The sequence below is a fragment of the Silurus meridionalis genome, chromosome 10 (genome assembly GCF_014805685.1).
Source record: "Silurus meridionalis isolate SWU-2019-XX chromosome 10, ASM1480568v1, whole genome shotgun sequence".
Classification (NCBI taxonomy): Eukaryota; Metazoa; Chordata; class Actinopteri; order Siluriformes; family Siluridae; genus Silurus; species Silurus meridionalis.
In genome coordinates, this window is record NC_060893.1 from 16217773 (window position 1) to 16235473 (window position 17701).

Here is a 17701-nt window from a genome sequence, read left to right on the forward strand (position 1 = left end):
TGCCATGATCTTATGCTATTCTTTGCATTTTTATCACGACTATAAAATAACAACACATACGGTAGTCTTTGCCTATAATGAGGTAATTATAGCTTTTAATGTGTTTGGCTTGAACCTACACCACTTTCTACACCGTCAACTACAAAATCAACCTATGATTAAAATGTGTCATGATTATGCTTTTCAAATAGAAACAAAACACTTGGGCACTGGTTAAATTGGCACTGGTGGTCTAAAATGTATGTTGTGATAAAGTGATGATTATTAGTTTTTAATAAAGCTTGTAAAGATGTTCAAATCTGTAGCCATAGCCAAAGCCATACTGTACTAGACAACTCATGTTTAGAGAGAAGGGGATAATGTTTGCCTTTGTAAAGGTGGATGTAGAATAAACGTTCTCTGGCACAGTAAGAGGGTATAGTTTTGTTTGCAGTACAGCCAAAACGAATAGATCAGATGCCTGCCTGTGCTGCAATTTGGGAAATGGGCATTCCAGTAAAAGGCATGCTGGCAGTGTTGACTGAGCAAAACAAATTGCAGTATCGTAACCCTACAGCCCAATTCCCATGATACCCCTGGAATAGAATCTATAAGTCTCTACTTTAACTTTTAAATCAATATTGACTGGCAAATCAGGCACACGCTGGCAGCAACCAACTGCACTCCCATCTACCAGCCAAGTCTCTCGTGTGACTGAGCCGAGTGCTTAGAGCTCACTTACTACACCAGCAATGTAAAAACTCAGTTTCTGCCCTGCTTACATTAATATTTATATATTACTCCTTCAAATGCAATGGTAGGCTAATTATTTTCTGTGAATTATCATCTGTAGATTATTTTTCAGAGGGTATATAAATTCATCCTCTTCTGGGTGAGATGGGAAAGTGTTGTAATGTTGACCATTACATAACAGCAGAGGTGGGAAGTACTTTGTTAATGTACTTAAGTAGAGTTTTCTGGTATAAGTATTTTACTTCACTATTTATTTTACTTTTACTCATTAAATTTTTTACACAAATATCTGTACTTTCTACTTCTTACATTTTTAAATCAGACTCGTTACTTTAGTCTATTAATTTGGTGAAATATCAATATTTTTTTCTTTTCACTGCACGCTGATTTCAGACCATCAACCTATTTTCTGTGCATTTTTTCAATCCACTGGTGTATAATTTCCTGGCTCTCACACACCACAAATTAGATTAGTTTAGTTTATGAAGCTATCAATGAGCAGGCAGAAGGCAACAAGAAGTTTGGGGTTAACATGGATAAAACAGAGGGAGTCAGTGATGTAAATAGAGAAGAGAGACATTCCTGATCACCTGATGATCATCATCTTTTCTCTGCTTGTGTTCTATTTGGTGGATGTTCAGCATGGATACATTCGTTAGGTAACAAAATTAGAAATTCGTTTTGTATTAATATATTAATTAGGGCTGTCAAAATTCAAACGCAATTTAATTTTGACGGCAAAATATTTTATTAACAATTATTATTATCAATGCAACGTGCATTTCTTTTTTAAAACATTTTTATATAATAAATAAATAAATAAACATTTAAATATAAAAGAGGCAAAATTAAAACCTTTAGCGCAACATACATTTGTTCACGTCCTTTCTTTCCTCAAATATAAAATAAATAAATAAATAAACTCCACCCAAAAATATTTTATTCAGTAAACATTTGTTTTACTGATGTGCCAAGTCTTAAATCCGACACCAAAATCTGCCATGATGCACAAATTTAACCCTCTGAGGGTCGATAAATGCTTCGCCGCATTTAGTTTTTTCCTTATTAACGCCGAAACGAACTTACCTAGAAATAGGATTCCTTTCTTTTTTGATCGTACAGGTAAGAGAAATACATTAATAGAAACTGTAAAGGGGCTTTTTTTATTTATATGCAAAAACGCTGTGCTTTTGTAAAATAAAGAAAACAGACAGAGAGCACGCTCTGCCATCTCTGTCATCTCTCCTCACAAACACAAATAAAACCTGAATCTCAGTGAATATTTGCCTCACAGACATAATAAATATATGCTCGAAATGTCTTTTACATAAACCAGTTCACATTGAAAACAAATCTTTTTTGATTATTTAATACGTATGAAAGTTAGAAGAGGTACAGTTTCTCCAGTATCACCTTATTAACCGTCCATGTAGAAACAAAAAATTTTTATTACCTTAAAACATTTACAAGACTTTTTTTTTCATGCTCTATGTTAAGTTCGGTTTCAATAATAATATCCAAATATTTGCATAAAGCATCCATATTTCTCCATGTCCAAGTTGCTTAGAGTATTAAAAACATAAAGTATCAATATATAGTACATTTAGAACAGATGTGATTAAGTTGCGATTAAATATTTGAATCGGTTTGACAGCCCTAATATTAATATTACTTAAAGTCCAGTTACCAGCATGACACTAAAACAGGTAGTAGTAATGGCCACTTTTTACTTAAGTACATGTCAGAGCCCAACCTTCTTGACTTTAACTTGAGTAAAAAAATTCTAGTCAGTACTTCAACTTTTACCCGAGTATTTTAAAACATGAGTATCTGTACTTCTACTTAAGTGATGGATGTGTGTATTTTTGCCACCTCTGCATAACAGACAAATAATGAAGAGCCAACAAAGATATACTACATTAACTCTAATATGTGCATATTGCGCTTATGTCTAATTAATTTCTTATAAAGCTTTTATTTCTGTGCAGTTTAAAGAGTAACTTTCATAATACTTCCTAATCTAATTGAGTTTAAAATGGGTTTTTTGACTATAACGTAATATGCAATTCATGAGAAGTAAAAAAAATGATTGGCTATAGACCTGATGTTAGAGAGTCTTGAGCTATTGACCAAAATGCAATGATAAAACAAACAAAAAAAAAATCTATTTATTTTTCTTTCAATGTCATTCCAGAAACACTGGTGACTATGGGGGATTAAAAGATAAATGAAAGTGACAGGACTGGGATTTGGACTCGGTATGCTGTATAGTGATACTGCTCTATTTGGAAATTTATACTATTTCCTGTTTCAATTCTATCTGTCATAAGTTTGCTGTATAGGCTCTCACGGGATAACCTGTGTTCTACAACTTTGTGACTATCCTGCTTGGGCAGTTTTCCCATATTCACTGGAGCAATAAAAAGGTTTTCTTGGCCATCCAGCAAAGCATGAAACCTGGAGAAATGTGTGGCTACAGGAAACCTCCACTCTGAAACAATTAAATTTGTTAACAGTGAAATATTCGATGCGTACTTAGCAATTGTGAGGAAAATATCTTCGTTGTGGTTGTATTTTACTTTAGCTGCTGGTTATTTTTCAGTGATGTTTAATAGAAATAGAAGTTAAAATGGTGAATGTGCACACATAAATGTGATAACTAAGCATTACTTTCGACCTTTTTTTTTTCAGAATTTCTACAAAGACATCAATCGTGAAGGGATGTACATCAGGTAATTTTGCTTAGTGTTCATATATTTCTCTGTTTTGTGTGTACATGCATTCTGCAGTGATTGTAGTGATTGCAGATAGTGCTTAGTCAGTGCTATTTCTCTGGTGTGAGAAAGAAAAATGAACTAAACTATTTTGAATGGGAAATGCAGCTCTGCTAAAAAGGCATAGTTCTGGATCAGTAAGTGACAGATGAAGTGATTGACATGAAGGATATAAAGATGGGGATTAATGGGATGGAGATGGAGAGATGGAAAGAGAGGGTGTGTGGGTGAGACAGTGAGGGAAGCAGGATGTGGCAGACACAGATGAAAAAAAGGAAACAAAAGTGCATATGGGAATTAACAAGGGGAAAAAAAGTGATGGTGGAAGAGAGGTAATGAACGGAATCAAACAGCAGAAGGCCAGAAGTGTGTGTGTGTGTGTGTGTGTGTGTGTGTGTGTGTGTGTGTGTGTGTGTGAGAGAGAGAGAGAGAGAGAAAGAGTGAGAGAGAGAGAGAGGAGGATGTGGCAGAATTAATATTTCACACTGTAGGTAACACAAAGCAGGGCATTGTATGCCCCAAACAATAAATCAACGCAGATTATATTGAAAGTGTTTTAAGAAAAAAATGTGATGTAAATTGGAGGCCTGCACCTTTCTTGGACTACCAGTATTACAAATATTTTAAATCCAGATATTCCACAGCCAAATATCCCTGTCCTTGTCCCTGCCAGTATAGAGCAGTCATATTGCAGCTGTAATGGCACTAGAAAAAGCTGTTTCACTGACTCTGGGGAACAGGAAAGTCCAACTTCAAGCCCAACTCCCGAAAAATATTCAAAGTGTACAAGGCACCTATTAGACTGAGGAAGAAAGAGGCATTTCTTTTTTTGCTGTTTGACATACAGCTCCCTTAGGGGCACATTAAACTTGGATGACTCTGTGTCTGAGCAGAAGGATCCTGGCTAAAGCCTGACAAATCGACATCACAGGTTTTATACACAAGAAAATCAGACTGAATATTTAAGCTCAATATGTGCAGGATGTCCCAATTCTGCCACCCAGGCAATGATTTGCATAAGGTCTCCCTCCTGACCTTGAGCTTCTACACTGGGAAAAGAATCCAGCTTTCAATTTAGTAGTAGTAGGTTTGCCCTTGATTCGTCTGATAGAAGACCTTACACCTCACAAGTCATTCTCTAGTGGCAGAGTGGCCTTCATTAGAGGTTTGAGTTAGCACTGGAGTCCACTTCCTACTGAATCATTTTCCTACAGCTATCAAGAAACATTGCATTCCTCCAGCCCTTGAAGCGTTTTTTTTTTTTCCTTTTTCATGAGCGCGTTCAATTTTCAGTCGGTGCATGATTAGCTTTTGTTTATTATTCATTTTGATATCGATCCTGCCTTGCATTTCCATTTCTATTCTTTCAGGGCAAATTTATATCTTAGAAACTTATAGATGAGGCAGAAAAAATCTTCATAGTGGTCAATAACCTACAGCCTTGGAATGGGCAGCGTTCAGAAACTACAACTTTCTTTATCCCTCATGTAATTTCCCTCTTTCATGCTCATCTTTAAAGGCAGAACATACAACTATTCAGTTTGTACTGAATGACTGGTCAAATACTGCCCTCTAATGGAAAGAGTTGTAAAGTGCATCTTGTGTAGAGGTGTGAGACAAGTGCAAATGGGACATCAAATCCCTTTACAATTGCACTCAGATTTTAATAAAAATATGAATAAGCTTGCAATTTTATACTGGAGGAAGTATAAGTACATAATTAGCCTTGTAGATAATATTTATTTTTATGTAATTATATTGAATTGTTTTGTTCTTGATTTTTTTTATTTTCTCTTTCTAGCTTCATATACACTATGTATGCTGACTATATATAGGATATAACAATAGTACAGCAGTACCATTTTAGTACACAAAAAGTACAAGTCATTTAAGATTCAGTCACAGAAACAATATTAGAAAACAAACAGAGCTTTGGAAATTACTAACTAATATAATAATGTATTAATTGTTTATTTAAATCATAATGAGTATGTATTTATTGATCGAGACTTCAACACACTTCTGTAGGTCTTGCTGGATAGGGGGATCTGACAAATGCTGTAAATGTTGTATCTCTTTAGGACCTAAATGACTAATTATTCAATCAACTATAATTCAATCATTTTAGCAGAATATATAATACATAAAATAAAGCGTACTTAACTCTTTGAATAAATGTAATTAACAGGTACCTTTACAAGCTACGTGATCTTCACTTAGAGGCAGAAAACTACACAGAGGCTGCATACACGCTTCTGCTGCACTCCAAGCTGCTTAAGGTAAACACACGTTCAGACATTGTGCAAGCTCACATAGCGTGCACTCACACACACACACACACACACACACACACACACACACACACACACTCACACACACAGTATATACATTACTGAAGAAATAGCATTTGACCTCTGGTGCAAAGTCACTATAGTAATGAGAGATACTTTGGTTTGTGCACTGGCAGTTCTTAGAGAGGAAAGAGGTGTCGTTATTGGCTGATTTACAGCAGTGACTCGCCGCATCCAATGGGCCTTTGTGGGTTGCAGACTAGATTTATGAATTCACTTCAACTCCTGCACCAAAACACCTGAATTTATGGAGCTCATTGCAATCTCTCTCATTCTGTCTCTCATTCTCTCTCTTTCTCTCTGTCTCTGTCATAGCTGATTGATATAATCAGCAATGTGCATTGCGTTCATTTGTGCTAGATTGCATTCTGAGTGATGTAGTTTGACCCATTATCCTCTGGTAAGGACAATTTGGACTGTTGTCTCTTTGTCCAAGGACATTCTAGTTTGCCTTCTCTGTGCATACTGCATGCATATATATATATATATATATATATATATATATATATATATATATATATATATATATATATATATATATATATACATTTTTTATATACATACACACACATATGTGTAATATATATATGAAAACAGATTGTCATTGAAGGCATCTTAAAATTAAAAGAAGATCACTATCTCACTTTATATGCCACTTTAATTTACATTTTGTATTTTATGTCTTATATCTACCTCTTCTAACACACTATACATTTATAACTTCTTTGTTCCTGTAGTGGTCAGATGACCAGTGTGCTCAGCTGGATTTCCAGAGTGCTCAGTCACAGCGGCACCTCAAAGAGACGCTCTACGACACCATCATCAGCTACTTTGACAAGGGCAAGGTGCTCTGAATCTACTCATCTGTGACATATCTAAATAAACTGCTTTATAACCACAGCCGCTTTACTTTTAATCAGCATCAACTTAACATGCCTGATCTGTTATTTTAATACTTAAAAGAAATCATGTTATACAGCAACATGTACTGTATGTTGTTGTACTGCTGTAATGCTCATTGAGAGAAACTGCTTCAAGCAGATAAGACCAAATTGCCATTATTTGCATTTGCAATCCTTTATGTTCTATGTCTTATCCAAGTAAGCATGCCATATCGGTCTATGCAATTAAAGGTTTTTCAAAAACGAAGTAGTAACAAGCCAAGAGCAAAAAAACCTAAAGGCAAGTATAAACACAGTAAAATCTGGTGAAGTGTTTACTATGCTTACAATAATCATCCATAAATCCAGTGGTAAAAACAGGCAGAAGGTCAGGCAAAACTATCTAGAAACCAGTACACAAGGATATATATGCCATAGTCTGAATACAGCTCATAATTGTTCCATAAAAAACTGCACAAATAAAACTGTTGGCTACTTTGCTATGGCAAACAAAACCTCAGGAGGGTTAAACCCCTGGTGTTTCAGAAAGGTATTACAGGAAGCCATTAAAAATGGTAATAGTTGATAGTTCAAACAAATGGTTGATCATTTATGCTGATTTTATGTTACAGTTTCATTAAGCAGTGCAGGGTATGTTTTAACATGTCTGATAATGTAGACTAGTGTATGTTTCACTGTGAAGGAAATACTGAGGTCCTAGCAAAATCAAAAACATCAACTTTATCGCGAGGATTTTGAGTGCCATTTGTAAATTACTGTGAATTTGAATGCAAGTTTAAGAGTTCTGCTATATTGTTGTTGTAATTGTGATGTAATTAAGTGCATTAGTAATAAAAACACAGTGCCTGTGTTCAGGTTTTTTTAATTTTTTTTTGTTAGAGTATAGTTATTTCAGCTCCTGATATGTTTATTCCTAATAATTATATAATATTTTATTCAAACCTTCATACCTACTTCCTTAATATTTTCTTCAAAATACCTAAATAAATTTGTCCTGCATAAGGTTTAATAGCTAGAACCTGTCCAGCATTTCTGTACTTATTGGTTAACAGTTTTGGTACTAGCCGAAATCAGCAAATGTGTTCATATTTTCATTCATCTTTATGTTTTAGATGTGGGAGGAAGCCATTGCACTGTGTAAAGAACTTGCAGAACAGTATGAGATGGAGATCTTTGACTATGAACTACTTGGCCAAAGCCTGGTGAACACACACACACACACACACACACACACACACACACACTTTTGTCAACTCTTTCACATTACCGCACACCTGTCATTCCCTCTAAATCTTTGATGATTAATTTAATCACCTTCTGCTGAGGGAAAGAGAATGACTTATATCCACTCTAATGATGGGAGTTTATGTTCAAAATGTTCCTATTTTCGCTTTCAACTTGTTGTTAAATTATTAATTAATTATTAATGCTGTTTGAATGCTTTAAATTAAACAAGACTATGATAATTAAACAAAACTCTTTTCTAATTAATCAGGGGTTTTAATATTTTCAATGGCTTCAGAATAAAAAGAGAACTGAGAACTTTTTCATGATATGCAATTTAGATCTTCTCATCTAACTACAGATCATAGTGTGTTATGGAAATGCTTTTAAAACTATGTGTTTTACATTTTTCTCTTTTCACTGAAAAATGAAATATGTTAGTCAATGCATGCATATAGTCAATGAAATCTTCTTTCTTGATATTTTCCTCTGCATTTACTGCTATTCTAATCCTGCATACAGAAACAACAGGCCAAATTTTATGAGAATATCATGAAGATCCTGCGACCCAAACCAGATTACTTTGCTGTTGGGTACTATGGCTGTGGCTTTCCTCAATTCCTACGGGTCAGTGTTTTTATATGTGTGTATAAATATGTATTTGTATATACAGTACCTGCATTTGCCATGAGAATAAATTGTGCTTTTGAAGGGTTGATCAGATTGAGATGTTGGGTTATTGTCACATTTACTCATTGGGGTCCTAACTGTTCTATCTACAGAACAAGGTGTTTATCCATCGTGGGAAGGAATATGAACGCAGGGAAGATTTCCAGAGCCAGCTGATGAGTCAGTTCCCTAGTGCTGCCAGACTTAATACAACTACAATGCCTGAAGACGAAATCAAGAACTCCCCATTGCAATGTATCCATTAAAAACAAGAAACACTTAAAATCAGTTTACACAGTACAATAACAACAGCAAAAAAACAAAAAAACAAGCAAGATATACCAAAATTACATCACTATAAACCACACAGTTGTAGAATTGAGTGTTTTGGGGGGGCTCAGAGAAACTCTAAATGTTTGGATTGATATATAAATGAGTGGATGAGATTTTGTTGGACCCATTTATAAAACTAAAACGCCCTCACACACTTTCTGGTCAATGATTTTATGATCATTAGATGCATATCATATATTTTAGAACTGTAAAACAGTCAAACAGCAGTTTCACTTCTCACATTTTTATCTGACGTTAAACATTCGTGTGTGGAATGTAAAAGTGTCAGTGTCACACACATACGCTCATCTGTGTCAATATACCCTTCTTAGCATTCCATTTTCAGACATCCAGTGCTTCACTGTCCAGCCTGTCCTGGAAATTCCTCCTCGTCTGATGAACAAGCCAGTTCCTGATCAGATTATCAAGTTAGTATCACAACAATCACAGTACTGTACAGTTCTGCTCAAAGTCTTCATCTCTTTGCTGTGTACATATACTGTAGTTATGATCTCATGAAAAATATATATGAATGTGAATGAAACAATGGCAGCTATGGATTATGTTTAACTTTCTTTAAATGCAATAATCTAAAAAGGCATAAATCTGACTAATTTATTTTTTACTTATGTGAATTGTTGTGGATTTTTTTTACTTTCCACTCTATAAGCTTCTATAAGTCCAACTATGTTCAGCGCTTCCAATACTCCAGACCTGTGAGGAAGGGTAAAGTGGACCCTGATAATGAGTTTGCTGTAAGTCCTAATCTTACTGCTGATACCTATATATAAATAAACACATGCAAAGGAATAAAACTCCATCTCCCTCTTTTTTATGTAGTCTATGTGGATTGAGCGCACCACTTTCTTTACTGCATATAAGTTACCAGGGATCCTGCGTTGGTTCGAGGCCACAAACATGACTCATGTGAGTGTCAATCAGAAACGTGTTAAACAAACACTCATTTGAATCAGGAATGTTTACTGAAAACTATAACTGTTTTCACTCTACCACTTTCGTATTAGACGACTGTGAGTCCTCTGGAGAACGCTATAGAGACGATGGGAAGCACCAATGAGAAAATTCTTACAATGATTAACCAGTACCAGTGTGACGATGCTTTACCCATAAACCCCCTTTCCATGTTGCTGAATGGCATCGTGGACCCTGCTGTCATGGGTGGCTTTGCTAAATATGAAAAGGTATGTGTTGGATTTGAGCATATGCAAAAAGCAAGTGAATACAACTCGTTTCGTATGAAGCTCATAGAACATGTTTACAATATTTAACCATATTGGAAAATTTTACCACAAAATTAATAATATTTTTTTTGCAAGAACTGTAAAAGAACTAAAAGATTCTAAAATGACCTGCCTTTTTAGGCATTCTTCACTGATGAGTACGTACATGAGCATCCAGAGGACAAAGAGAAGCTGTATCGCCTTAAAGACCTCATTGCATGGCAGGTACTCACATAAATGTCCACAAACACATTCTGTAACTCTTTATAAAGCTTGTCAATTCACTTAAGTGGGGTGCCGTGTGTACCCCTGCAGATCCCCTTACTGGGCAGAGGAATTTCTCTTCATGGCAAGAGGGTGACAGACGACCTCCGACCTTTTCATGAGCGCATGGAGGACTGCTTTAAACAGCTGAAGAAGAAAGTGGAGAAGGAATACGGAGTTAGAGAACTGGTGAGAGACTAATTCAGATGAACAATGTGGATATATTATCACATGAAATTCATTGTTTTCCACAGAGAAATTAAGTCCGTGTTACAAGAAGGGAGTTTGAATTTCCTATAGTGAATTGTTTTATTTCTCTCTGCTAGCCGGACATGGATGAGAGAAGGTCCACTCGTCCACGTTCTGTCCTTCGCTCAGTTCGCCAGTCCATCTGCTCGTTAGCAGGATCAGAATGTGGAACGCCTACCAAATTATTCCCAGACAGGTAAACATAGCTTAAAAACACATACTTACTGTAGAGTCTTAATAGATTATTTAAGTGAGTTGAATATTTGTTAGCGAAGATCAATATTTTTAGTTTGTTCAATAACTAATTGTCACCTTGAGGTTCTCTCTCTCTCTCTCTCTCTCTCTCTCTCTCTCTCTCTCTCTCTCTCTCTCTCTTTCTTTCTTAAACTCTTTTTCTCTTGATTTGTTTGCCTAGTATGTCTCTGGACTCAGGACCACTGACCCCCACCTCTTTGCCCCATTCCAGTGGGAGCATCAGTGTGATTGATGAGAGTGGCTGTGAGGTGGAGGTGAGAATTTAAGAATTTAATCCCACCATAATTGACAGTTCATTTGCTGGAAAGTCTTTTTTTTTTTTATTCCACAACAACATTCTCTTTCAGAGAAGAGATTTACAATATTCTCATATTATTGTCATATTATACACACACTATTTGCTAAAAGGAATACCGGAACATCTGTATAGTTGTTTGTGCCAGTTAGCTGGTTTGAGTTTATTAGAAACAGCTTACAGTATATTAGCAGTCTGTAAATATTACAAGGATTGGTGCAACAAAAAAAAAAATACAGAAGAGTCGGTCTGTAGGCGATAACCTGCTTGGCTAACCTAATAAACAGAGTAACCATGGTGAGGAAAAATGCAGCTCAGAATGCATCGAACAAGCACAATAAAGTACTGATTATTTTTTGTTGCATTAATTAGCTAGTCACTAGTGTACGAGAGTGTTTCTTATTTTCCTTGTTTGTAATGATGATGAAAATTATTTCATTTCACATTTTAGAATTTACTTACAATTTAGGATATCACATTTTAATTTCTATAACTCTATTCTTCTAGGTGAAGTTAAGGAAATCTAAAAAGAAAAAGAAGCAAAGTAGAAGCAGCATGATCTTTATCACCGAAGAGAAAGAGAGAACCAGCACCCTGGACCTCAGGCGGGTTTGTCACAGCAGAATTGTTTTATTAAAAACTTCTGACCTCTTTTTATGTGCATTAATACTCTTTTTTCCATCCTTAAAGGGTTTTATCTGACATGATAGATGCAAACATGAGTAAAAAAACAATACCACATTGCAACAGAGAAATCTTTTTATTATTATCGTCATTATTTTAGTGTGTATTTAAATCCTTTGTTATGTCTTAGCTGTCCAAAAAGCAGGAGTTCCGCAGTGATACAAACTTATCAGAGCCCAGTGAGCAGAGCAGCCTGGCCAATAGTAACTCCAGATCACTTCCTACTATTACTGGTATACACACACACACACACACACACACACACACACACACACACACACACACACACACACACACATACACACACAACCCCCCTTAGTAAATAAAACAAGTGAAACTTCCACAAACTTCAGCATCTCTGCATTTTGATGTCCATCACAGGTCTGGCTCTGACAGTAGCCAATGGGAGTGAGGAGGTGGACTCTGCACGTTCTAAACGAGACAGTAAGACCATGTCTGTGTGTCTGCCCTCCGACCGCACGAGTGACCGGCGCTCCAAAGGAGTTATTAACCTACTGTTTAAAACAAGGGTAATTTACACAAATGGCACACTATAAATGGTTCCTGTACTGATTTTGGACATTTTTACAATCAGCCTTTTTCCTAATGTGTGTAAAGTGCATTTAGATCATTACTGTAGGTTTGTAGCTCATTTTAATGTATTGCACTCTAACAGTATATGTGATTACCACAGAAAAACCTGTGATATGCTTCTGCATGCTTTGGAGGTTTAAGCTGCCCCTGTTGGGCCCTTGAGCAAGGCCCTTAACCCTCTCTGCTCTGGGGTGCTGTATCATGGCTAAGGATATGCAAAGAAAGAATTCAACTATACTATCATGTCTAGATAAAAAAAAAGCCTCATTTTTCTTTGTTTTCTCTATACTAAAAAAAAGAACAAACAATTCACACTAAATGTCATCAGTAAGCATGCAATAAAAAAAAACGACAGCACATTAACATTAAAGGATGAGGCTGATATGAGCTAACTGTGTTATAAAACTGTTGCAAATTATCTAAATATAGGAGATTTATTTAAATATAAAAATAGGTGTGCTAAATACTTTATAGAACAGTATTTCATATCTATCTATCTGTAACCTTTTAAAATGTATACACTATTTAAAAACAAATCTGCAGAATGTCCTCGAAATACTGGGAGTCCTTTGTAACCAGCTTTTGAAGTTCATTTGTCATTTGGAGCTTTTTTTCTTTGATTTCCCAACATTTCCCAACAAACACTAAAGAGTAATCATGGTTATTTATGAAGGTTTGTCGTCTCCAAGCATCACCAGGGAGGGAAAGTGACCTATGTTTAACTATGTTTGATGAAACCTGAACTTCTCTTCCAGAAATGAATTATACTTCCACAAATTAAAGCTTAATTTACCATTTACAAGAAATCATGAAAATGTTTTGCATAAATGTTTACTAATAGAGCTCAACAGCACACAGACTGCACTGGGAGATATGTAGGGAATTAGTCAGTCCTAATCACACATAGACTACAGATGCAGTAGATTTATATTAAGAGTTTAAGTTCTAATTCATGGGTTTTTGTCTGTATTTCACAGAAGAGTGAAGATGGCAAACCCGCGACTGATCCTGCCAAAGGGATTCATTTTTAACTCTGCTGAAAATGTTTTCTTGGATTGAATCTCTATTTGTAAATTTTTTTTAAGATAATTGCTAAGGAGTTATAATTTAATGGTTTAGCGTTTATTATCAAAATGATATTGAAATGTTGAGGCATAGCATTTCCGGTAAAAGTCTGGAAGTTTGATGTGTAAAGATCTTTTGGGGTTTTTTGTGTCTTTTTTGTGTCTTTTTTTTAAATACTCAAATGTCTTATTCTTTTTAACAATGAACACCAGCATGTATAATGAATGAAGTTGAAAAGAGTCATTTTCTTTATATTTGTCATTAGAAATAAATAAAAAAAGAGTTATATGTATCAGTATTAATGTCTATATGTGCATTTGTTTTATTATGTAAATGTATTGCAGCAAGTCTTTCAGGCTTTCTGTTTTAATTCCCAATTAACAGACAAATCTGGGGTAATTAAATTTCAGTTTTAATTTTATGGCACCTGGCAGATCCACTTATCCAGGTTAATATACAGAAGTGCTTTGAAAAATTTATCAATAAATGAATCTTGACACTGGTTCATTAGGTCATAGACTAAGAATCCATCAGCAACATTATTATTTTTTAATTAATGCTAATTTAAGTACTTTGGAATAGACAGGTCTAGCAATCCTGCGAATGACTCAGTAGTTTAGACATTTTGGACAAGTTTATTTCACCACCAAAGTTTTGATGTCCATCCTTGTAGCCTGTGATATGGTGAGACCTGAGACACAAGCTTTAGTATTGAACACTGTGAAGTGCTAATGCTACGTGCTGCAAAGAGGCAACAAAGGAAACTGCTAAGATCAAGGAGGCTGTTAGTTCTTGTTTTCTTTCCATGGGACTAAACTCTTCCTGTAGCTGGGCTGTGTGTATTCTACTGGCAACGCCTTTTGCCATCACTAGAGAGAGACAGAGAGCATTCAGAAACATTAGAACGCTTTGTTTTTCTACCTGAAAGGGCAAGAGTGGACCATCTAAATTATAATCAGTGGCAATCAGCTTCATCTGTGCATAGGTCTATTTAAGGAGAGGTCCTCAATCATTCCACTCTCCTGCTTGAGTTGTCTATGTGATGTGCCAGTGTGCGAATCTAAATTTTTCACACCAGCTCTTGGGCTCCCTAAATGCACAGCATAAAAAAGATGTACATTATTCTTTAGTCTCTGCACTAAATTTCAGACTTTAATAGGCATGTAGGTGAAGGGAACAGAGGTAGGTATGGCCTTAAGGAGAGCAATGTGGAAGAGTGTAGTGTGAGATTCAGAGAAGAGGTCAGACAGGGTCTCGGTGGTGGTGAAGAGGTGCTGGATGATTGGGCAACTACTGTAGAAGTGATAAGGGAGACAGCTAGAATGGTACTTGGTGTGACATCTGGAAATAGAAAGTAAGACAAAGAGACATGGTGGAATATGGAAGTGCAGGAGAGCATAAGGGAAAAGAGGTTGGCAAAATAGAATTGGGATCGACAGAGAGATGAGAAAAGTAGGCAGGAGTACAAGGAGATGCCGCAGCAGGTAAAGAGGGATGTGGCAAAAGCCAAAGAAAATTCATATGAGGAGCTGTATGTGAAGTTGGACACTAAGGAAGGAGAAAAGGATTTATACCGATGTGCTGCAAGTTAGAGCAATAAAGGATGGAGATGGAATGTGTTGACTAGTGAGGAGTGTGTTGAGAAGATGGAGGAGTATTTTGAGAAGCTGATGAACGAGGAACATGAGAGAGAGAGAAGGTTGGATGATGTTGAGATGTGAAGCAGGAAGTGGATAGGATTAGTAAGGAGGAAGTGAGAGCAGTGATTAAGAGGATAAAGAGTATAAAGTCGGTTGGACCAGATGACATGCCAGTAGAAGCATGAAGATGTTTAGGTGAGATGGCAGTGGAGTTTTTTAACCAGGTTGTTCCAAGATTTTGGAAGGTGAGAAGATGCCTGAGGAATGGAGAAGGAGTGTGATGGTACCGATCTTTAAGAATAAGAGAGATGTGCAGACCTGCAGCAACTACAGGGGAATTAAGTTGGTCAGCCACACCATGAAGTTATGGGAAAGAGTAGTGGAGGTCAGGCTGAGAGAAGAGGTGACCATCTGTAAGCAACAGTATGTTTTCATGTTGAGGAAGAGCACCACAGATGCAATATTTGCTTCGAGAATGTTGATGGAGAAGTTTAGATTTTGAAGGATGAACCGACCTCTAATGGGAGAAGCCGAAAGAAGAAGTCACTGCACAACTTTTTTGGGGCCTTAGCTCTTAGCTTATCCTTGAACATTTGACTTGCTCTGCACTCAGGTCCAGTCTTGTTTTTGTGAGCTCTTACCTCCCATCCCTGGAGACCAGAGTTCAAACTCTAAACTATAGATGCTAATGCTGCAGAAATCATCCATAATTTTGTGACTATTTATTTGTATATTCTTTCTCTTCTCCATTTTTCAGCACAGGTTTTTATTTATTTATTTTTTTGAGTGACTTTTATCATTTCATTTGTTTGCTCTCCATATCTGGTTAGTTTAACTGTGTACAGTCAAATACTGTAATCCAGTGGTGGGCCGTCCACTTACCTGACTTAATCCACTACTCCACGACTATCACATCGCAATTATTAAAACCATCAATACTTATACAAAAACACAATATAACAACGTGTGGCAATACAGAGAGAGAGAGATTTTACATATGAAGGGTGAATACCATTTTCTTGAAAACTAATTTTTAAGTATGTCCAAGACCAAATCAATTTCTCTTCCGCCGTAGGTGCAAAAAAAAAAGTCTAACGTAGATGTATTAATGTGTGCAGAGCTACACACGTGTTTTGACAGTCGCACTTGACTGTAACAGTTTCCCTCTGACCGACCAATCAGTTGACGGAAAGATGCTGATGCTTATATGAAATCTGATTGGTTAAAGAAACAATGGTTATTCTCAATGGTAAAAGGGTCAGCAGTAATGACTTTGCAGGCCCTGGGCAGATTAGATTGACATGGCAGCACATAGAGGCTGAAATCTGATTTGACAAAAAATCTAACAAACACATACACGTACTGGAAACAGTGCAGATAAGAGAAATGCTATACAGTGAAGAGATTAAACAGTTGGGAATAAATTAATACAATTTAATGAAAAAAAAATTAGAATTTAGGTTGTAAATGTAGGTCAGTGGTTCTGATAGTGTTTAGGCCAGCAGAGAGGGCTTTGCTGTCCCTGACCATCCACCACGGCTGTAATCTAAAATGAGAGAGCGATGAATCAGTAGATTGACATTACTGCAAATAGGTGTTGAGATACTGTTTATATTTTTATTCTGTGCTTTTCTTCACCACTTGCATGACATCTGGTCCTGTCTCTATGTCTTTTTGATTGCAACTAATGGGTTCTAAAAACTATGTTGTCTAGTTTTTTCATAATGTGGCTGAAAAATCTGTTCTAAAACGACACTGAAGATATATTCTAACTAGCATCATCTTCTTAGTCTGTTAGTCTTTACACTTGGTGCTGGAGGTCATGAACAGAATGAAACATGGAAAAAAGGGGGACAGAAATAATCTGTAGATTGTTTACCTTGCAAGTGAACGCTGGCTTTGACTTGTATCTGAGTGCAGATGTTCTGGCAATGTTAAAGAGTTTCAGCTGATTTCTCTCTTTTCTAAAAGCTTTTTTTTTTTCATTTCAAAGAGGAAGGATTTATGTGTTATGAAAAGACTGTAGTTTCATGCACATTCAAGATAAGAGCCAGTTTATTAATTATGTTATCCTAGTATCTAGTACTTTTCAATGTACAAGACTCACTTTCTGAGTGTGAAGAACTCTAATGCAGAATGGCTCTGATTGCAATCACATGCAAGCTCCTGAAGAGATTGCTGCGAATAGAAAAAACTTGGATGTCAGCAGATGATAACTGTTAGACGCTGTATGTCCCTGGTTTAAATCATGCCCCTCTATGCTTTAACAGCTGCCTGTATTATAGATTTTTTTTTCTTAATTCTTGAGGGGAAGTTAAATAAGGGTGTATAAGCAGACAGATCTTAAAGTCTGCAGGCTGTCAGTCACGCTAGATTAATTGAGAAGTGATTGGAGTTCTCTACACCAGAAGGCCATGACTTTTAACATA

General features: G+C 36.2%; 1 protein-coding gene across 1 annotated transcript in view; it reads left to right on the forward strand.

Moving 5' to 3' along the window:
- Positions 1–13930, forward strand: part of LOC124392201 (dedicator of cytokinesis protein 2) — a 119006-nt gene extending 105076 nt beyond the window's left edge. The window contains exons 35-52 of the mRNA XM_046858960.1: positions 3424–3464; positions 5695–5785; positions 6595–6702; positions 7872–7961; positions 8506–8610; positions 8766–8907; positions 9332–9413; positions 9656–9740; positions 9826–9912; positions 10011–10187; positions 10368–10451; positions 10542–10679; positions 10817–10935; positions 11155–11248; positions 11797–11898; positions 12104–12206; positions 12355–12503; positions 13545–13930. Coding sequence (XP_046714916.1) covers positions 3424–3464; positions 5695–5785; positions 6595–6702; positions 7872–7961; positions 8506–8610; positions 8766–8907; positions 9332–9413; positions 9656–9740; positions 9826–9912; positions 10011–10187; positions 10368–10451; positions 10542–10679; positions 10817–10935; positions 11155–11248; positions 11797–11898; positions 12104–12206; positions 12355–12503; positions 13545–13598 — 1851 coding nt within the window. The 3' untranslated portion in view covers positions 13599–13930. The remainder of the gene's footprint in view (positions 1–3423; positions 3465–5694; positions 5786–6594; positions 6703–7871; positions 7962–8505; positions 8611–8765; positions 8908–9331; positions 9414–9655; positions 9741–9825; positions 9913–10010; positions 10188–10367; positions 10452–10541; positions 10680–10816; positions 10936–11154; positions 11249–11796; positions 11899–12103; positions 12207–12354; positions 12504–13544) is intronic.
- The last annotated feature ends 3771 nt before the right edge of the window (positions 13931–17701 follow it).